At 42.3% G+C, this 23,329-nt stretch overlaps 1 protein-coding gene across 1 annotated transcript in view; it reads left to right on the forward strand.

The window, feature by feature from the left end:
* The window catches only part of LOC147231581 (cadherin-12-like), a 198,338-nt gene that overhangs the window by 73,585 nt on the left and 101,424 nt on the right, over positions 1-23,329 (forward strand). Inside the window, exon 2 of the mRNA XM_086150468.1 lies at positions 10,760-11,199. Coding sequence (XP_086006594.1) covers positions 10,954-11,199 — 246 coding nt within the window. The 5' untranslated portion in view covers positions 10,760-10,953. The remainder of the gene's footprint in view (positions 1-10,759; positions 11,200-23,329) is intronic.

Below are 23,329 nucleotides of genomic sequence, written 5' to 3' on the forward strand. Positions count from 1 at the left end.
AAATAAATGAATATAAATAAATAAATGAATGGCTCTTTTAAAATGAATATATAATTAATATATTAATTATAGAGGATATCCTCTATAGAGGATATAGAGGAAGTATAGAGGAAATTATTAATTATAGAGGATTAATAAGTAAATTGATAAATAAAATAAATAAAATGCCATGAAAAAAGCTACTGTGCAATATACACTGCTCAAAAAAATAAAGGGTATTTAACATCGTATTTAATAAGAGTATTTCATTTATCCAGTTTTATTTTAGTGTTCCTTATTTTTCTACTTTTTCTTATTTTATTTTATTTTTATTTAATTTATTATTTTTTTCTCTTTTATTTTAAAATAACACACTAGATATGAATGAATGAAATATTCTTCTTAAATACACTATTTTTTATATTTTACCCCTAGGTTGCGCTTCTTTGCACAACTTGTCTTTTTGTACCACCAACGCCTTATCACTTTATTATCACTTATCAAAATTAGAATCAGATCAGAAAAAAAACACATATTTCCCCAGCATCAAAACTGTGAACATCAAGAAAAAAAGAGAAAAAAAATAAAAATAAATAAAAATTAAATAAAGAAAAGAAAAGAAAAAGTAGAATAATAGGGAACACTAAAATAAAGCTGGATAAATGAAATACTCTTATTAAATACGATGCTCTTTACACAGTTGAATGCACTGACATGAAAATTGCATAAAAATGATCAATGGAAATCAAATGTATGAACCCGTAGAGGTCTGGATTTGGAGTCACACTCCAAATAAAAGTGGAAGACACACACACTCCAGGCTGATCCAATGTTGATGTAATGTCCTTAAAACAAGTCCAAATCAATCAGTGTTGCTTCCTAAGTGGACACTTTCATTTCATACAAGTGTGATTGACTTGGAGATTTTCCTTTTATTTTCTGGAGCGACGTGTGATTTCTATCAAAATACCCAGAATTCAGTTACAAACCGTATCTCAGGGAAGAATCAATGAGTAAATAAATGAGTGAATAAATTAGTTAGTCATTAATCGGCTCAGCATCATGAACCCTGCTATCCTGTAATCTGTAATTTATGCTGAAAAAAAAAACAAAATGATGTTACACTCATGACACAAGGATGCTTGAAAAATTATATCAATAAATATAATAATAATAGACTTAATAAACGTAATAATAATAATAATAATATTGTGTAACTTATCTGTTTCTTTCTGTGTTATTATTATCTATTATCATTATTATCTGTAATTTATGTTAGAAAAAACAGAATGATGTTACATTCATGACACAATATAATAATAAAACTAAACGTAATAATAATAATAATTATACTAATAATAATAATGATAATTAATTATTATGATCTGTTTTTTTTTGTATTATTATCATTATCTGTAATTTATGTTGGAAAAACCAGAATGATGTTACACTCATGACACAGGGAAGCATGATAAATTGTATTAATAAACCTAATAATAATAATAATAATAATAACACATTCTTATAATAATAATAATAATAACTTATGATTATAATAATTATTATTATTATAGGAATAATATATAGATAATTATATATTATTATTATTTTTGTTTTTGATATAGTTGAATTTATTATTATAAGGCAATGAAACAGCACTGACACCAGCAAAATGATATTTGAAGATGCTGAAAGAACGACTTGTCAACGCTAAATTCACTGAAGAGACATTTTTTACCCAAATAACTCGAGTCATTCAGCCTTTATCGTCTTTGAGCGAACTCGCGATTGGAGGGACCGAATCTTCATCTGTGTTCCACAGTGAGATTTAATAATAGATTAACATTTCAAGCTATCCTTAGTTTAGAATTTAAATATGTATTTTGCGCCGTCTCCAGCCTCTCAATATTAAGAAAGCGCTCCTTAGTGCTCCCCGTGGTTATTAATTAATCCCAGGCTGAATCGGGGAGGTCTCTCTTCTCAGAATAACAAAAATAAACTCTTTGATTTCGTGACGTCTCGAAAAAACAAACGCTTTTTCCAGTCAAAAAAAAAAAGCAAAACCGTGGTCGGTTTCCTCCTCGACGACGACTTATCCGTCACGTTTCGAGGGCGGCCTTGAAAACCGGAGACTCCGGTGGGCGACGGCGTTCTCCGGCGGATCAGCTCGCCATATGCTCTTTGATAATTGAAGGCGACGTGCGGGAAATACCGTCAACGGCGTCCGTTGTGTTATCTGACGTCGACACGGACACCCGGGTCAGAGCTCGCGGCCCGATCTCGACATATGCTAATGAGCTCACCTCATGGAATATGCATCCGGGCCTCCTCGGGCCGTGAGTTTGCAGGAATTACGGGAGCGGTCGTTTTCCATTACGCCGCTGCTAAATGAGAAGTGACCTGTGCGGAGGGGGGGCGGAGGGGGGACGTCAAAAATAATTCTCAATTTTGCTCCGTGGAACTTTTGCAGATCCATTTAGAGCTTCAGAGATAACGCGTCGGAGCGGCGTAACCTCGTGGAAGTAAGCCGAGCGCCGACGCCCCGACGATCCCGGCCCGTGCGATTAATCAGAGGCAATAATGTCGAGGAGTTATGAAATTAGCGTGGCGCTGTCGTGCCTTACTGTACGTCCTGTGCATGGGAGGTCAGAGGGGACCGTTGCCTCGTCTAATATGGCACCCGATTTGGATGCTAATAATTATAGATAATATGGAAAGAAAAAAAAATATATATCTGAACTTCCATATGAATAGCTGTACCACTAAATAAAAAAAAGTGAATAAATACTTACAATAATGATGCATTATGAAAACATTTACAAATTCATTCATCCAAGAAGGGGCTTATTGGGTGTTATCGGGAAGGTGGAGGATTTCAGGCGCTTGAGTCCAGAGCGTAGGACAGTGTGGACAAGAGGTGAAGAGACGGATTCAAGGAGGCTGGAATGGGTGGAGAAAAGTGTCAGGGGACCGAAAAGATAGAAGGCCAGAGGGAGTTGCATTGCATTTTTGTAGACCTAGAAGAAGCATATGACAGGGTGCCAAGAGAGGAGCTCTGGTATTGTATGAGGAAATCTGGAGTGGCAGAGAAGTATGTTAGACTGGTGCAGGACATGTATGCTCGCTGTGAGACAGTGGTATGGTGTGCTGTAGGGGGAACAGAGAAGTTCAAGGTGGAGGTGGGACTCCATCAGGGATCAGCTCTGAGGCCCTTCTTGTTTGCAGTGGTGATGGACAGGCTGACAGATGAGGTTAGACAGGAATCCCCATGGACCATGATGTTTGCAGATGACATTGTGATCTGTAGTGAGAGCAGTGTACAAGTAGAGGAAAATCTAGAGAGGTGGAGGTATGATCTGGAAAAGGAGAGGATTGAAAGTTAGTCGTAGACAGAACTTATGTGTGTGAATGAGAGGAACTCGGGTGGAACGGTGAGGCTACAGGGAGTGGAGATCAAGAAGCTGGAGGATTTCAGGTACTTGGGGTCAACAGTCCAGAGCGTAGGAGAGTGTGGAAAAGAGGTGAAGAGACGGTTCAAGCAGGTTGGACTGGGTGGAGAAAAGTGTCAGGGGTACGAAAACATAGGAGAACATCAGCCAGAATAAAAGGAAAGGTGGAGGAGACACTGGTGAGATGATCTACAAACACTGACAATGACCAAAAGACAGGAAGCAGAGCTGGAAGTCGCAGAGATGAAGATGTTGAGGTTCTCTTTGGGAGCGACCAGGACGGAGAGGATCAGGTATGAGTCCATCAGAGGGACGACACATGGTAGATGTTCTGGAGAGAAGGTCAGAGATGGTTGGGTCATGGACAGAGGAGGGAGGATGGATATATTGGTAGATGAATGCTGGAATTGGACGTCTCGATGAGATGGACGTCTTGAGAGAGGATTTGAGGTTTGTTGGCGTGAGAGAGGAGGATCCAGAAAATAGCTTTAGATGGAGAAGGTGGATTTTCTGCAAAGACCCCTGAAGGGAAAAACCCAAAGGAGAAGATGTTTATTATAATTATTGGTCACTGCATTACATTTGAATCCATGTTCATTTCTTTTCCATTTTAAGTCAGCAGTAATAAGTTTAATTTACTATAATGATATTGAAAGTGATTTTCTTTCCCAGTTTCTGTTGCGCCCCCCGGAGGCACCGGCACCCTTTGCATTTTGTTTTCTCCCATTCTTATCCAATCCGACAGCCGTCGCTTTTGCGTACCTTTTACACCAATGAGACCGATATGAGATTTATTTTCCACGACTGGATTGGTGTAAAACTACCATTATCTCCAGGTTTAATAAGATTTATCGAGTGAGCTTAAGTGATTGCTGAATCTTTTCCCCCAGAATGTTTGCGTCCATGTAATTGCACGGGCAGATGATTTAGATCCGGCGCTGGAGCGCAGCCACCTGCAGCTTTCCGGCCTCTTCCTCCTTGGGTTTACGAAGGCGAGAAGCTCAGGTGTAGAACTTCCTCATCCTTCCACGCCCGCTAACCCGCTAACCCGCTAACGGAGACGATCTCAGAAATAGATTTTGCTGTCAAGTACGAGCCAGTTCTGCATCTAACCAGAAGTGCAAAACAGCAGCGGGTGCGATTATAACGCATACATTAAAATCATGTAAATGTAAATGATGTCAATAATTATGTCAGTAATTGATGTGATTATCATACATAAATTAACAGTATTTACATGCTATTTGATGTCAATAATTATGTCAATAATTGGCGTCTGACTGACACGCCAATGAGGATTATGCTTGCACGCTTTTAGGAACATGAACGGTTTTATTTGTCTGTACGGACATGAGCTTGAAGACTTGTTGGCTGTGATTTAGCCCCGCCTCCTGTCCAGTGACAGCAGCTGCGATTGGCTCCTTTGCAACCCCGAGTGCAGCGGTGCTGGTAACTAATCAATCAATCAATCAATTTCCTTATTTGGGCTTCTGGATTCCCGCAACCTCGCAGCTTCCAGCGTCCCACTTCCTCTGACAACGGAAGAAATTACGGATATCGGAAATTGAGGGGAAACAGCCAGAAACGGTGCTTTGCTGGCCGAACGTCGGCCCGGTTTAACAACATAGGATTCAGTTTCTGTAACATTTTAAAAAATAGGCAAACGAAAACTCCATTATATCAGTGCCTTAAGAAAAAAAGTGAACAACAAGCAAAGAAAACAAAAACTCTGAAGTAAAATTTAAGTTAATTAAGTTGAGTTTCAATTTAATAATCATGATAAGTTGATTGTGATGCTAAGTTAAGTTTAATTTAATTATCATAATAAGTTTATTGTACTGTTGTTGATTTTAAACTAATTATTAATTATATCACTTTATAATGAAACTTAATTATAAGTTTTTTGAAATTTTAATTAATTTAATTTATAATCATCACATGTTCACTGTCATATTAGGTCAATTTTAATTTAAGAATGATCATACGTTTATTGTAGTTTTAAGTTAATTTTAATTTAATTATCATAAGTTTATTGTAATGTTAAATTAATTTTAATTCAATCGTCATAAGTTTATCGTAATGTTAAATTAATTTTAATTTATAATCATCACATGTTAATTGTAATGCTAAGTACATTTTAATTTAATTATCATAAGTTTATTGTAATGTTAAATTAATTTTAATTCAATCGTCATAAGTTTATCGTAATGTTAAATTAATTTTAATTTATAATCATCACATGTTAATTGTAATGCTAAGTACATTTTAATTTAATTATCATAAGTTTATTGTAATGTTAAGTAAATTTTATTTTAATTATCATATCAGTATTATAATTATAATATTACATATTATAATTATAAGATATATTACAGATTATAATCATCATAGGTTCATTTTCATGTTAAATTGATATTTATCAAATAATTATCATACGTTTATTGAAATTTTAGGTTCAATTTAATTTAATTTGATTATCATACGTTTGTTGTAATGTTAAGTTCATTATAAACGTAGGTTTTTTGGCTCAGTTTCTATCACCAATATTTTACTTTTTTGATTTCTCCATAAACTAACAATATCCTTCTTTTTGAGGATGTTTCTAGATTCATATCCTTGTTTTTGTGAGTTTTTAGGTGAAACAAATTCATTTGTTTTCTATATTTTAAATGGGGAAAATTCATTGAAGATACCAAAAAAAAAAAAAAAAAATGAACATATGAACCCATTTCTGGGAAAAAAAAAAAAAAAAAAAAAAAAAACTATCCTAAGAGAGGAACATCTGTAATCATCTTTTCTCCCCCGTCCTAAGTTTTCGCTGACAGGGAACAGAAGTGTCGTACTTTGGTGTTCAGGAGTATTTTCGGCAGCTCGACGCGCTGGATCTCGTTCCGAGAAACATCCCTTTTGCAAAGTATGGCGTGTTCTGTCAGGAGGCTGGAGGCCTCCACAACACCTTGACATCCACAAACAGCGGACGGATGCTGGATCGCATGATTCCTCCAACTGTACGTCTGCAAGATGGATTATATGTTCTTAATCTTTTCTTCTCTTTGTGCGAGTTGCATCTTTTGTGGCGCGAACGTCTATCAAGTGACAACCTCCGGTAAGCGGAATAATCTCCCGTGGCCGTTGGTTGTCAACTCCGTTGCGCTCGGTTCTGCCGAGACGTCCGGGAGGAGGAGAAATGTATTAAAGGAGTTATTGTGAGCCGCCGACATCTCAAACGCTAGATGTCGATTTGACGTACGGGTCGCCGAAGCGTCTTGCCGAGAAAGCCGCTTGTAATTTTTCGGGGGATTTAAGGCCCGGATCCTTCCTGTGCCGCTTAAATCCACTGCAGATGCTGACCTTCTGCCCTGCCGAAGCCATGAGGTCCTCAACCCGCCGGACGGGTGGCAAAAGCTCGACACACACACACACACACACACACACACGGTAATAGTTGGGGTTTAGACACATATCATCGTACCGGTTTTCCATCTGGCGTATTCAGTGGCGCCCCGGCATTTCACATCTCGGCCTTCAGTAGTGGTCCGAATTGTGGGTTGACAAAACCGATATAAAACAAACACAACTATATTTCTCGCTAGTAAGCTTCTCCTAGCTAATGCACTTGTCCACTCTCTGACTGTGCAATCAGAGGGTGTGAATACACTGACGTTGCTGAGGCCTGCATGAAGGCTCTGATGTTGCCAACTCAAAGTCTGATCGGTTGAAGCAGCGTCATCAACACTTATTTTTTGCGTAAAGGGCTTGCAGAACCGATTGTGCAGGCCCCCCCTCCCCCAAGGGAGAGTTCTTTGACTTTGACCCTGCCTGGCAACAGATGATGGCTAAAATGTGATTGGTTAAATGCTTTTATATGGAAATACATGTCTGGAAGCGGCACAGCGAGGGGAAAAGCTATGAAAGGCAGTGAACAGACTATTTGGAATTATTTAATAAGTATTCGTGGACAAAATATTATTAACATCTGTAATTCAGATATTTTTTAGGCCAGCAGAGAAGGCCTTGCAGGCCCTGACGGCCCACCACTGACCGTATTTTTCACACCATAAAGCGCACTTAAAATCCTTACATTTTCATAATCATCCGTGCGCCTTATAATCCAGTGCGCCTTATATGTGAATTCTTGTTGTGCTTACAGACCTCCAACCAATGTCGTGTGGTCCACTGCACTCAAACATCTGTCAACATGTTTTAGTTTGACTTTGGGAAGCGACCTAGCTGCGACGCTTGATTGATTGTCGGAGTGTTCCCGCCTGACACGGGTGCTGAAGTCGGTCCTTGGTTGAATATGATTTGCAACGTCAGTCAACGTTAGATACCTAATTATGTCGTGCTGGAATACGACGTTGTTCCAACCTCACAGTAACTCCAGGTGTCCGCCGTCGCTGGCAACCATAAACCAATCACAGAACGGTACATAGTACCTCCGCTACGTACTGCGCTTCAACACAATATTACTTAGGACCCCCAAACGTGGCAGCTGTGAAGAGACATGCTGACGAAACTGGATTCAAACTCAAGGCTATCCGTCACGCAGGAGATGATGGAACAGAGCAGTCGCCAAACAATCGGACGTTAATGAATCTCGGGTTCTTGTTAACAAGCGAGCAAAAAATGGATTTGGAGGCCGACAGGCGGATCGGCGCAGCATCTGCCGCGATGCCGACTCTGCAGCGGTCTGTCGCGGTGAAGAAGGAGCTTAGCCAGAAGGAGAAGCTCTCAATTTACCAGTGGATCCACGTTATTAGCCTCACCCGTGGTCACCAGCTGTTGGTAGTGACCGAAAGAACGAGATCGCAGATACAAGCGCATGAAATGAGTTTTGGCCGCAGGGTGGCCCGACTCTTCCCTTAGAGAGAGTCGTCTGGTCAGGACGCCTCCTGGACGGGAGGTATTCCGGGCATGTCCGTCTGGGAGGAGACCAAGGGGAAGATCCAGGACACCCTGGAGACACCATGTCTCTAGGATGGTCTGGGAACGCCTCGGGGTCCCACCAGAGGAGCTGGACCATGTGGTGCTGGAGAAGGAGGTCTGGGTCTGGATAAGTGGGGGAGGATGGATGGATGGATGGATGGATGGATGGACGTGGAGGAAGCAAGTAGATGAACTGCGGCAAGTAAAGTAGACCAAGCAGAGTTTCCAAGGGAACAAAGTGAGATGGCTACAGTTAAAGGACAACATTGAACTGTTTTGTTTGGCAACCATAAAATCTTTAACCTAAAAAAAAAACAAAAACTGTGCAAAATTTCATTTCACTGTGCAATATTCAGAACTGTGCAATATTTCATTTCATAACAGCTACACTACAATTTTTCCTTTCATCATACTATTGTGCACTCCTTCCCTCACTTGTTACTAAGACACTTATAGTTTTATCACTTGTTTACTAAGACACTTTATAGTTTCACTGAGACACTTTATAGTTTTTATTTTTATTTCTAATTCTGCCTTTTCTTTTTACTATTTATTACTGTTATATTTTCTGTAACTCTGGCACAACAATTTCCTTCGGGATTAATAAAGTTGTTCTTATCTTATCTTATCTTATCTTATCTTATCTTTTCACGGTATGATTTGTGCACTAAATATGGAGGCGGACCTTATGTATGAAAGTAGATCTGTTCATCAATATTGCACCTTCTAAAGCGCATCTTCAAAGCGTACCAATTGAGGGTGTGTAAGACACCTCGCCATCGGGTTCGCTTCGATAAGCCGGCTTCCCAAATCAAAAAACAAGCAAAAGGCTAACTCACCAGAGTCGCAGGCCACAAGCGCACTCCAAACAAATTATTAGTATTATTAGTATTATTACTACAACATGGCCAGGAGAAGAAAAAAAGAAAATATGAACGATTTCTTTAGGTCCCTGTCTCAGGCTGTGAGACCGAACCAAAGTATGCAGACACAAGTTACAGACATATAGCGTGTTTTTATTAAGTATAAAAATCCTGCTCTCGGACGCTTTGAAAGACCTGCAACATAAACAGTGGAAAACAGTGGCACAGAAGAAAACACCCCAAAACAAGCGGTGTTCCCTCGGGAGGTAACGGCGCCTTATGATCCGCTATCCTGCAGGGACGGCTTCCCGAAGCCGCCGTTAGCGCTTCGGCCGCTCGGCTAGCGGGTTGGTGCTTCCATGCCAACGGGGGATCTTCCTGTGAGCTGTTAGCATGTTCTCGCCACGTTTCCCCCCGGTTCTTCGGGTTCCTGCCAAAGTCCAGAAGGAGCCTGGAGAACAGCGGGATTGGACAGATGTTTCGGCGGCAGTGCACGGCTGTAGGTCCAAATATGCTAGAAAACGGAAAATGAAAACAAGCATCATCCGCTGCCCGGTTACGGCTGGATCGAAAAAGTCTACAGAATAGAAGTTTGAAAAAAAATCAGCGCACCAAAAGTTTATTCATTTATTTTACATAACCTTTAGGCTTTTACACATAAACTGTTTATTTTTGCTGACTGGATTTTATTTTTTTCAAACCTCTTTTCTTGTATATCGTGACATGATTTGACATAAAACCCAACCTTCGCACAATGACGGGTCCGACGGGCCGCAGTCGCACAAGACGGGCGGTCGACATAATGAATGAAAACACAACAGCCCCAAAAATCCCTTTTTATAATTTATTTCTTTATCCTCAAAATACAAAATCGCGATGTGGATACGAGAGCAGGAAAATGAAAATTCCAAATTTGCGCGGAACAGGCCAAGCGAGCTCCGATATAACTCCAATACGCTTCAAGACGCCGCTGCATCTTTTACATTACATTACATTTGGCAGACGCTTTTATCCGAAGCGACTCACAATAGAGGACATAAGGACTGCATCTTCTCAAACGGTGACGCTTTCACCTTGAAGGACATCTCGCGGCCTCGAACATCGATGGAGATCCTCGGTCCGGTGCGAACATCTCACCTGTGTAGCATCGTTTTGGATCTGTATTTTTTTGGATACCCATCCTGGGCAAGCGGTGAACCCAGAAAGAAGAAGCTTTTTCCTGAAATTTGCACAAAGTTGGTGTATAAAATAACAAATTATTAAAACTCACAAAGCAGGGATATTAATATCGTGATAATAATATCGCGATAATAATACGCCGACTTTGTGCTTCGCTATTATTTCGTGACTAATTTTAGGAGAAAGCATCGCGATATTATTATCACGATATTAATTTCCCTGCTTTGTGAGTTTTAATTTATTATTTTAAACGGGGGAAGATTCATTTAAGGTAGAAAAAAGGAATTACCATGCAAACCCAATTGTGGAATTGTTATCTTAAGGAACTTCCTTGTGAACCAAAGCATCTGTTTTCTCCTGCAGGTGATGAACTCTTCACATTTCTGAAGCGTCTCCCGATAAACCCGGCTTTTTTTGGGGGGACTCGCCGCATCCGTGCGCCGCCGCCGCCGCCGCCGCCCCTTCGTCATCGATCCGCCCCCCCGCCAGTTATTTCAACGTGGCTCAACCGGCGCCATCGGACTTCAACTTTGGGACTTGAACCTCACAGATCGCCAATGCTAACAAGGAACTGCCTGCTGCTGTTCCTTTGGGTTCTCGTCAAAGAAGGCTGGGTTTCTTCCCTTCGCCTGCCGTCGACGCCGCTGGGACAGAGCCGGACGGCGAGGGCGCACGCCAGGAGCTCCGCGGGCCTGATGAGGAACGGGGCGGCGGCGTTTCAGCGGGTCAAAAGGGGCTGGGTGTGGAACCAGTTCTTCGTCCTGGAGGAGTACATGGGATCCGACCCGCAGTACGTGGGCAAGGTAAGCGAAAAAACAAAAAACAAACAAAACACTATTTTCTCGTTATTTATTGCGAGAGAGGAGTCATAAATCACACAGGAGGGAAGGCCGGGAGAAATTGAATCACTGGAAAATGGAGGGAGCAAAGGAGCACATGATGTGGGGATAAAAAAAAAAAAAAAAGAAATAATGCAGAAAAAAATAAATGAGAGCGACTCTTGATGCGACTTGGGAAACTGACCCCGACTTTATGCCGGCGAATAAAAGAGTTAATTAAAATTAAAAATAAGGAATCGTTAAATACGGGTTACCTTTGGATTTTCCAGTTGATTTATGACCTTGCCAAAGCGGCCTTTTAGCTCAAACTCATTTTCTGGAATTTCACGGCGAAAATGCAAAGGATGGGCTCATGATTGAACGCGCGTGATTTTGCAAAAAAATACCCGAAACGCCCGAAACAAATGGACGTTTCGGACGCTCAATCACCTCCGTCTCCATCTCCATGTTCTTGTTCCTGCGCGGAGTTAAAGAGCTTCTCCAGGTTCGCCGGAAACTCCCCGAGACTCTCGTGATTTTATTTTTAAATTCGACGTACGTATGAGGAAATGAATGGTTTTATTCGGCTGTGTGGATGACAGGGTGACGAACGGTCGCGATTCTGTTTATATGTGAACGACACAGAGGAATAAAAGAGAATGAACGGATGAATGCAAAGATTCAGCGTTTTAATAACCGTAAACTGTATTTGCGAAGTAATTAAGTGAGAAAAGTGCAAAGTAAGATCACGGTGAATCACCATCTAAGGATATTAACATCTAATACATAAAAGCGCAGCTATGGAGGCCATAAAAACCCCGCCCATAAACTGCACGCGTTAAACACCCATCTGAAATATGTAGCCGTAAAAAGACTCCGTACATATTAAACAGAAATTTACGACGCAAAGGAGGCGGTAAACAAGGTTCGCTTTTGAGGATCTGAACGGGATCTGAACCCTGGTGAGGACGGAACCGGTTCCACGTCGTCTCCGACGGAAACCCGACGGGGAATCGTCGGCGCCGAGATGGCGCTTATATAGAAATTACTTTTAATTGTCCCTCCGCGGGGAAATCATAAAATCAGAATCAGAATTGCTTTATTCGAGTACTTTTACAGCGACAAGGAATTTGCTTTGGTTGGTGCTGAACAGAAAAACACGAATGCAATAAATCCCACGCCCGGCTGTTTGAAGGACGTTACGTGTGTTTTTCCAATTTCATTTTGAGATTCGTGCGTCTGATTCCCATTGATCATTTTTGTGCGATTTTGTTGTCGGCACATTCAACTATGTCAAGAACAAAGTATTTATAAGAATATTTCATTCATTCAGATCTAGGATGTGTTATTTTAGTGTTCTCTTTTTTTTTTTTTTCTTTTGAGCAGTGCATATTATTCTCTTTTTTTTTTTTTTCCTTTTTCTTTAATTTTTCATTTATTAATTTTTTAATTGATTTTTTTTTTCCTTTTTCTTTAATTTTTCATTTATTATTTTTTTAATTTATTTTTTTATTTTTTTTTTGTCTTGATGTTCGCAATTTTGATGCTGCTACCCCATGTGCTCAGGAAATACATTTTTTGGTCGATTGCTCTTGGTGGTGCAAAATGGCAAGTTGTGCGACCGAGAGGTTGGGACAGCGTCAGTGGGGGATCTTCTGGATGAGCCAGCCTCCTGCTGGGGAGGAGCGGTTGGAAAAGTCCATGTCCTGAGTGAGAAGGTCCAAGATGTAGCCTGCGAGGTCGCAGGTCCTGCAGGCGTCCGGGTCCTGTGGAGATGGTAGATCGTAGCCTCCCTGCGGAGCCGATGTCCGCCGCAGTCTGTCCTCGTCTCTGGCGGCGGCGAACCAGACGGTGACGGGGTTGGCGAGGATCGACTTGGTGACGGAGGTGTAGAAGTGTTGAAATCTTCTGGGCTTGGACGTCTTCGCTTGAAGATGTTTCAGCCGATGACCTGGATTGGAATGTGAAAAGATAAAGCTAAACAAGGAGTGAAACCTGTTGCATCGCAAGGACTGAGGCTCGTGTGGACGTTTGCGAGGCTGCTTCTGCTGGTGGATCTTTCCTGGTTGTTTGGAAGGTGCAGAAGGTCCTGGTCCATCTTGGTATTGATCCCAGGAGGGTGTTCTAGGTTTGTGACATGTTGTGTCTGAGGCCCTTCCTTTATCTGTTTTGACAAAGATGCCTTCTTTGACTCCTCCCTCCAACCATCTGTTCTTTCTGGCCAGAACATCGGTGTCTTGGAACAAACCGCCCTTGTCCTTCAGGCGTAGGTGGACCTCAGAGTCCTGTCCTGACGTGGTGGCTCGAAATTCAAGTCCAGTTGCCAAGACAAGAAGAATTCACCACCACCTGGACGACTGAGAACCTCCACAGAGCGGGTGTAGAGGTCCATTATCATCGTTTTTGGCAACGTCCTCTGCTGCGCTTTGCTTGTGAGGGAGTTGATTTTCAGCTCTCGCTCGAGGTCCCGGGAGATGATCGACTCCACGGCACCTGTCGGGGAGTTCCTCAGGATGATGGAGGGTTCTTCTTGAGGTCCACCACCATCTCCACACTTCCACAGCATTTAGAAGCGCACCAAGTCGCTCGGCGGTCCATCCCGAATCCGTAGTCGGCGTCCCCCCCGGAGAAGAGTCCACTGAAGCCGGTGCCGTCCACTAACTCCAGGAGCTTCGCTGATGTAGAAGGTGCTTTCCATAGGTTTACACCAATATCACAAAATATAAAACGGACATATAAACACTTTTGGGCCAGAATGGAGAACGACTTCTTGCGGCGGCAGCGGCGCCCGTGGGAGTGCGAGATGCACATAAACAGCTCCGCTATCCGTTTGCATTCGGAGGGATTTTTTTTATCTTCCTCCCACAAGGTGACCTTGTAGCAACGCGGACAAAGACTTTAAGGGTCAAAGCTCGGCTCTGCGGTCACAGCCTCCGTCTGCCGTCTAGAAATCCACAATGGAGTCGGTTCTCCGAAAATCCGTGTTCTCAGACACGCCGCCTTTACACGGCGGCCCTGCGAAGGTGTCGGACCATCACGGTCCTGGACTCCTGGACCGCTACGGGTTCCCCGATGCGCATTCCCGCGCCTTTTGTCGACCCTCCGACCGTGGTCGTCTCTCTGCTTCCCTTTCTTTTTTTTTTTCGGTACAGGATTTCTTTTTTTTTTTTTTTTCTATCTCTCCAGTGGCTTAAGACATTCATAAGTAAACTCCGAGGGGTTTAGGGCTAAACTTGTAATTTGGCACTCGGAGCCGACACGGGATAATAGTAAGACTGACTTATCTGCCCGAGCGCCGCTGCAATCAGCCCTGACAGACCTTGTTGTTCGTGGAAGTCTCCGAGGCTACAAGCCGCGGGGGCGGAGGTGGAGCGACGGGCGGGTACGAGGACGAGGACGGGGGGGGGGGGGGGGTTGCTCTCCTAAGTCACTTAATCCTTGGCTGCTGCACTGCCTCAAAATAATTGACTGATTCTTCGCCATATGAAAAGCGTTTGGAGATGAGAGGCGCGGACCTTTGTCAGGGCAATCTTAAGGGAAAAGCGCTCGCTTCAGAATTGATTGTGGCTCTAAGAGAGTCAAAGCTGAGCGGATAATGTCTGGAGACGGAAAGGGCAGGGAGTCAGAGGCACGCCTCCCGAGGAGTTATCAGCTGCTATCACAGAGACGCTGAATAAGGCAACAATTTTGTTTTCAAGAGGCATCCATTAACTAAAAAAACACCGTGGTACCCGCTGTTGAGTAATTGTTAAGAGGTGTGTGTGTGTGTGTGTGTGTGTGTGTGTGTAAGTTCTCTTAGTCTGTTTCAGGGGACAAACTGCTGTGAGTACTTTAACCTTAACAACACTTTTTGTTTTTTTTTTGTTTTTCAATTAACATTTCCATCCATTGTGTAGAACTGCAGAGGGATGATCCATGTTTATTAATTATAACCTAAAGCAAGCATTTATTTATGCATTAATTCATGCATTTATTCATTCATTTATTCATTCATTAATTCATGCATTTATTCATGCATTTATTTGTTCATTCTCTGCACCGCTGACCCTGCACTCAGGGATTCACTCTCTCATTGACACCAAATAGATCACGGATGCCAACGTCCGGCCCGCGGGCTGATACCGGCCCGCCGGGCGGTCCAATCCGGCCCGTGGAATAAATCTACAATTTGAATTTTGGTCCGGCATAAAAATCGTGAACTACTTTTTTAAACTAAAAATGCAGTTCCTGTGTCGTCTGCTAGGTTTGCACTTTTTTAGTCGGTGTTAGCAACACGGTACAACACTGTGTGAGTCACAACTTACAGCAGATATGCAGCCATGCGGCTTCCGGGTCTGTTAACAGCATTTTTTACTTCTTGTTAGAAATGGACCTGCTTTTCCGTCGGCAAGATGTTGCTGTCAGGAAAGAGAAAAACGGACACGGAGTGAAGGGTTTTCCAAGACAAATGGACAACTTCTTTTTCGTTCCTCGGGGTTACTTAGAAACCTGCATGCTTGGTGCGGCTGCAGCAAGTCTGGGTGCCAGAGACTCACCATGGTGAAAAAATACAACAAAATGCAGAAAGTGAGAAGACACAACTGAGCCATAGTGTTGTTGAGATTACACTTACTTTTCCTCATGACTCTCTGCTTGTTTGTCACTATTGAGTTTGACGTAGATACAGATGATTCACCCTCTCACTGACATGTCATAGGACACACACCCATTCACTCAGCCATTCACGTGTCATAGACATTCACTTGCTCAGATGTCGCGTTTATAACTTCATTTATGTCAATTACACGTAGAAAATAAAACATTTCATTCATTCATTCATTCACATCCCATAGAGACGTTCATGCATTCACCCTCTCACTCACACGTCACATGGATGTACAATGTTCAGAGGCCATATAATAATAATAATAATAATACATAGGTTTTGTATAGCACTTTTCATGGTACTCAACAACGCTTATAGAGACATGTAACCGCTCAGTTCTTCATTGAAACCTTCAATTCCACATCACGTAGAAAATATAACCATTCACTCATTCGTCCCGTGTGTGTGTGTGTGTGTGTGTGTGTGTGTGTGTGTGTGTGTGTGTGTGTTACGGGTCTCAAGGGTGATGAGCGCAGTAACAAAAATGTTACCTGTGTTAAGCAGGTGGAAGAGCGGTAGCTTGTTTTTTCTCTCGCATAGCATCTGCTTTGTGTAACAACACAGATCCACAAAATAAAACAGCATCAAATACTCAAACAAAACTCACCGAAACAATTCTTGACTAAAAACAAATAAAATCCGTTCTCAATGGGTGATTTACTAACCCGTGTGAAGCAGGTGGAAGTCAAGAAGCGTGTAGCTCGTTTCTCTCTAGCATAGCATCTGAGGAGACGGCGGAAGTGGCCACCCTTTATTGCTCCCAGAAAAGAAAGTTTGGCCCCAGACTTTTACAGAGAAAAAAGATATTAGAACTGAAATAAATCACCCAATAAATGTGGTCATCCTATTTCCGGTGTGCCACATGCGTGTTTGTTTTTTTTTTAATCAGCATTTCCATGCATTGTGTAGAACTGCAAAGGGAAGCCACAATGCTTGTTTATTAATTATAACCCAATGCACGCATTCATTCATTCATTCATCCATTTATTCATTCATTCATTCATTCATTCATTAATTCATTCATTCATTCATCCATCCATCCATCCATTCATCATCCATCCATCCAACCATCCACCGGTCCATCCATCCATATATACATTAATTCATACATTAATTCATCGATCCATTCATTCATTCATCCATTCATTCATTCATCCATTCATTCATCCATCCATTCATTCATCCATTAATTAATTAATTCATCCATCCATTCATTATCCATCCATCCATCCATCACTTCATTCATTCATTCATTCATCCATTTATTCATGATCCATTCATTCATCCATCCATTCATCCATCCATTCATTCATTCATTCGTTGATCCATTCATTCATTTATCCATCCATTCATTCATTCATTCATCCATTCATTTATCCATTAATTAATTCATTCACTCATCCATTAATTAATTCATCCATTCATTTATCCATTAATTCATTCATTCACTCATCCGTTAATTAATTCATTCATCTATCTATCCACCCATCCATCCATTCATTCATCCTTCCATTCATCAATCCATCCATCCATCCATATATTCATTCATTCATTCATTCATTCATTCATTCATTCATCCTCTGCACCGCTAAGAGTGATTCACCCTCTCATGTTCACTCTGTCATTGGCATGTCATAAGGAGACACACAACCCTTCACACACAAATTCATTTATTCACATCCCATTCATGCATTCACCCTCTCCGTTCACTCATTCATCTCCACATCCTTCACCTTCTCACTCAAACCTCCTGCATGTCTTCGGACCGCTTCCATAGCCGGTATTGAAATGTATTCACGGATGACACGATTTAGAAAGCATGAAGAGGAAGAGGAGCCTGAAGGAGCTTTCAAACACACACACACACACACACACACACACACACACACACACACACACACACACATACCTCCGCCATCCCACCTGTCAGCTGTGACCGGGGTTTACGGAGTGTAAACACACAGACAGTCAGAAAATAAGGAAAAAGTGACTCTCATTTTCTTGTTTTCCCCTCAGTCGCTCCACAAGTGCCCTTCTGGAACCAGAGGAGCAACACCTCCTCTGAGATCCTCAGCCGCTCCGTGTTCTTTCCCCTCCAACTATTCCGGTATTCAATCATTTATTTCTGAATTTAGGCCGGGGATGAGCGCTAGCGTTAAATGTTATTCCCCCCCGAAATACGAGAAACAACACAAATACGTGAATAAAAAACAAATGCAGAAAGCCAGAGCTAGCGCGTCGCTTCGCGGTGAAGAGAACCAGATCCAGAATGACAAGAAAAACGTGACGGATGACGTCGTCGTTGATTCTGATGGACCCTCAGGCTTCACAACACGTGGGTCATTGTCCAGGCTGAAGATGGGGGGGAAGCAACCACGCAGGATAACTTTTATTTTAGCAAGGAGAGTTAGCGCTTAGCGCTTAGCGCTTAGCTTCCGTCTCGCAGCCAGAAGGTCCCTGGTTGGATTCCTCTCTGCGTGGAGCTTCCATGTTCTCCTTGCTTCTGCATGGGGTTCTTCCGGGTTCCTCCCATGGTCCAAACTCATGCAGGACGTTCACAAAAAAAATGTTCGCACGGATTTGTTCCGGTGCACGATCAGAAAATCTGATTTTACTCTCTTTTTCTGAAGTACTCCCCCCTCCGGTGTCCGTGATGAGCCGAGGCGGTGACTGTGTTATTTATCCGGAGACGGCTGATATCGCGTAAATATTCAGTAAAATAGGAATTTCCTTGTTTTTGTCTTTTTTGTAAACGTCCGTTTCACTTTCGCCGTTTGAGTCAGCGATTCGAATAATCCCGGATTTTTTTTTTTTGTTTTTTAAATATATATTTTTTATTTTATTTAAAAGAAATTCCTCGATAATATGTGATTTTCCTCTGAGAAACTACAAGCAGAAACTGTTAGCTTTGATACCTGGGAATTTTTATACTCGTAGGGGTACTCTTGTACTTTTAATTAAATTTTCCACCAATGGCGATTTTCTACAATCAACCCATTAATGTGTTTTCAGACTCTCCGCTCGGACCGGTTTTCACCATCAATTAATCAGTCAGTCACTAATTTTTAGATATGCTTAATTGTAATAATAGCGATAAACCCTTAAGAGCCTGTCAATCAAAACTCCGAAGAGTCAGTCTAATTTTCTTTTCCTTTTTTTTAATGGCGTTCTATGGAATTAGCATGTCGGAGTCAGGCGACTCACAGGTAAACTCCTAGATCTTCTAGCCGGCCTCTGGTTTTCTGAAGGACTCGGTCCAGCTCGGGTGTACGAGTACGGCTCCTGTGGCTTCGGTGACGTCGCGCCGCCGTCTCTCGGACGTTCTGGGATAAACCAAGAGTGCGAGAACACCGACCCTGAGCGCTGTTATGGAAAGGAAAAGCCTTTTCCGGCGCCGATCGGATGCGCTTACCGCGATCGCAACGCCGGGATTAATGAACACTTGACATTAAAAATAGAAAGCCCAGAGGAGACGGGGAGGTTTTGTCGGATCTGACAGCGAACCTGATGAAGCGGTGCTCATTTGGAGTGTCTGAACTGGCTCTCTCACTGATAAGCCGGTTAACAGATGACTGCCTGCTAAAGGTGCGGATGTTAATACGCATTCATTCATTCATTCATTTCCTGTACCATTTTGTACAGAGTGGGAGTCTCTCCCTGTCCCGGCCATCTGTGGGCTAAAGGTGGGGTTCACCCTGGACCCCCAGGAGATAAAATGTCCATATATATAGAGATGAACCGCCATGCACTCTGTCATTCACATGTTATAAAGAGACAAACAACCATTCACCCTCTCATTCAGAACTGCAACCAATCACCTCCCGTCACCCATGGCATCCTTGCTGTGAGTCATTTAGGTGCATACAAGTATTGAGCCACTCATTCACATGTCATGCAGAGACATATGACCATTCACCCTTTCATATAGAGACACAACCATTCACCCTCTCATTCACACATCATGTATGAGATCAGAATATTTCCTTGGACGTTCTTGCTGTGAGCCATATAGGAGCATACAACTTTTGAGTCTGTCGTTCACACGTCATACAGAGACATTCAACCATTCACCCTTTCATTTACATGTCATTTGGCAACACAAACATTCACCTTCTCACTCACACATCATGTACGGCATCAGAATCTTTCCCAGGATCTTCTTGCTGTGAGCCATATAGGAGCATACAAGTTTTGAGCCACCCATTCACGTCATGCAGAAACATACGACAATTCACCCTTTCATTCACACTTCATGTAAAGAAACAACTATTCACCCTTTCATTCAGACATCATGCATGAGGTCAGAATATTTCAGAATATAGGTGCATACAAGTATTGAGCCACTCATTCACATGTCATGCAGAGACATATGACCATTCACCCTTTCATATGGAGACACAACCATTCACCCTCTCATTCAGACATCATGTATGAGATCAGAATATTTCCTTGGACATTCTTGCTGTGAGCCACATAGGAGCATACAACTATTGAGTCTGCCATTCACATGTCATACAGAGACATACGATTATTCACAATTCACCCTTTCATGCACATGTCATTTGGAATCACAACCCTTCACCCCCTCATTATCACAACATGCACAGCATCAGAGTCTTTCCTAACATCTTCCTGCTGTCAGCCATCATGTAGGGCCATACAAGTCTTGAGTCCCTCATTCACATCTAATGCAAAGACATACAACCATTCACACTTTCATTCACATCACATTTGGCAACACAACCCTTCATCCTCTCATTCACACATCATGTATGAGATCAGAATATTTCCTAGTACCTTTTTGCTGTGAGCCATATATGAGCATACAAGTCTTGAGTCCCTCATTCACACCTAATGCAAATACATACAACCATTCACACTTTCATTCACATCACATTTAGCAAAACAACCCTTCACCCTCTCATTCACACATCATGTATGAGATCAGAGTATTACCTAGTACCGTCTTGCTGTGAGCCTTGCTGTGAGCATACAAGTCTTGAGTCTTTCATTCACACCTAATGCAAAGACATACGACCATTCACACTTTCATTCACATCTCATTTGGCAAAACAACCCTTCACCTTCTCATTCACACGTCATGTAAGAGATCAGAATATATCCTAGTACCTTCTTGCTGTGAGCCATATTGGAGCATACGAGTCTTGAGTCACTCATGCACACCTTATACAAAGATATACGACCGTTTACCCTCTCATTCGCACTTCATATCCCCGTCTCATTTAGACCTCTGAGCAATTTAGGGTCCACAATATATCCTGAAATTTCTTGCAGCAATTTATAATTTAGACATATTTGTCACCAAAAACACTTAAAAAAAAGGAGAATCAAGCGGACGACTCCCGTGACACACACCACTGCTGCTTGGCAGGTTCTTCATGGTCACCTCTGGAGGATGAAGTCATCCCAGCGCTACCGAGCGAGGCAGATGGGCTCGTCTAATCTCGGCCCATCGCTTTATTTTTAATTTTAAGATTGAATTATTGTTATGACCAGATAAATCACCGTCATACGAGGGACTAATGAAAACTGAGGTGAAAGGAAGTGGGAGTCGGGCCGGCGCGGGCCGAGGCAGATGGGCCCCCAGATAAAATGCTAAAAGTCAGCGCCGTTGTGAATTTCCATATTTCACATTAAGTTATCATCACGCATAGATATACAGATACATGTCATTTATACTGTCATAATTACATTTTCCCCGGGAACACGTTTCCCTCCGTTGCTGAATGTATGAAGTGCGTGCATATTAGGCTTTTGCAGAGGAAAACTTTACTTAATTTTAGGAATGAAAACCACCCACGCCTGCTAGTTGTCTATTCATTTGAATGTTGCGGTTGCTAACACTGCTAACATTAGCCGCAACTCAATCTTGGACCTTTTTTGCAGTTTTGAGAAACTTTTCAGGAACAAAGTTGTTCTCAGACGGCGTAGGAACGAGGATCTGGAGCTTCATCCTAGATCTTACTCTGAGGAAAAGGTCTTTTCATGGTTCCTTAAAAACTCATAGGTGGAAATTGGAAGATGAGCTTTGCAGGAAGACATTTTTGAAACCTACCTTGGTCACCCTTCAGATGTTTTCTCGGGGTGAATCGGACAGAAGCAGCGACGTAGAGGTCCAAGTTCTTCAGTCCTGCCCCGTCTCAGAGGGTTCTCCAAGGTTCACAAACGAACATCAACACTTTAGCCCAGAATAAGTGCGGCGCTAGCTAACGGCTAACGGGGTTCTTCACACGGTGAAGCCGTGCAGGGAGGAGATGAAAACACTCCAACCATCTGATGGTCCATCTTATTATTCCATGAAAGCTGTGGCAGCTTCACTTCCACGGCGTCCAGGTCTTCTTCTTCTTTTTAAGGTGTGAGACGTTCGTCCGGAAACACACAACGAAAAGGTTCCTCGGGAGGATTTTGATTCCTGGAGGCTGATTCAAACTGTAAAGCTCTGAGCTGCTCTTTCTGGAAGAGGCTCTTTAATAACATTTCATTGAATCCAATCAATAAAAACTATTTCTAGGAGAAGGAGCCTCTGCAGCGACGCTTCTATCTATCTATCTATCTATCTATCTATCTATCTATCTATCTATCTATCTATCTATCTATCTATCTATCTATCTATCTATCTATCTATCTATCTATCTATCTATCTATCTATCTATGTGTTTTTCTGTCTATAGAATTACTGTATCTTTCATCCATCCATCCATCCATCCATCCATCCATCCATCCATCCATCCATCCATCATGTATCAATCCATCATTTATCCATCCATCATTTATCCATCCATCCATCCATCCATCCATCATTTATCCATCCATCCATCCATCCATCCATCCATCCATCATTTATCCATCCATCCATCCATCCATCCATCCATCCATCCATCCATCCATCATTTATCCATCCATCCATCCATCATTTATCCATCCATCCATCCATCCATCCATCCAACCATCCATCATTTATCCATCCATCCATCCATCCATCCATCCATCCATCCATCCATCCATCCATCCATCCATCATTTATCCATCCATACATCCATCATTTATCCATCCATCCATCCATCCATCCATCATTTATCCATCCATACATCCATCATTTATCCATCCATCCATCCATCCATCCATCCATCATTTATCCATCCAGCCATCATTAGCCATCCATCCCTCCATCCCTCCCTTCATATGTTTATCCGTCCCCATGGTGTTGATGTGTTTATGTACCAACAGGTTGACAATCATGTGTTAGCAGTAGAAGTGTGTGTTTACATGAACGTCTCCATGCGTCCGTCACAAGAAGCAGATCTCCTGGCTTCCATGTCACCACCTCCAGCCGTAGCGTCTCTATCCCGCGGGCGAAGGTGACCCTCCGACCGCCTTCCCCCTCCACGCACGGGTAAAAAAAAACGCCGGGAACCGAACGGCGTCACGAGGCCATACATAATTTAGCGC

Source organism: Fistularia commersonii, chromosome 8 (assembly GCF_037954325.1).
Source record: "Fistularia commersonii isolate RoL2024-O1a breed Wild chromosome 8, RoL_Fcom_v1.0, whole genome shotgun sequence".
NCBI classification, from domain to species: domain Eukaryota; kingdom Metazoa; phylum Chordata; class Actinopteri; order Syngnathiformes; family Fistulariidae; genus Fistularia; species Fistularia commersonii.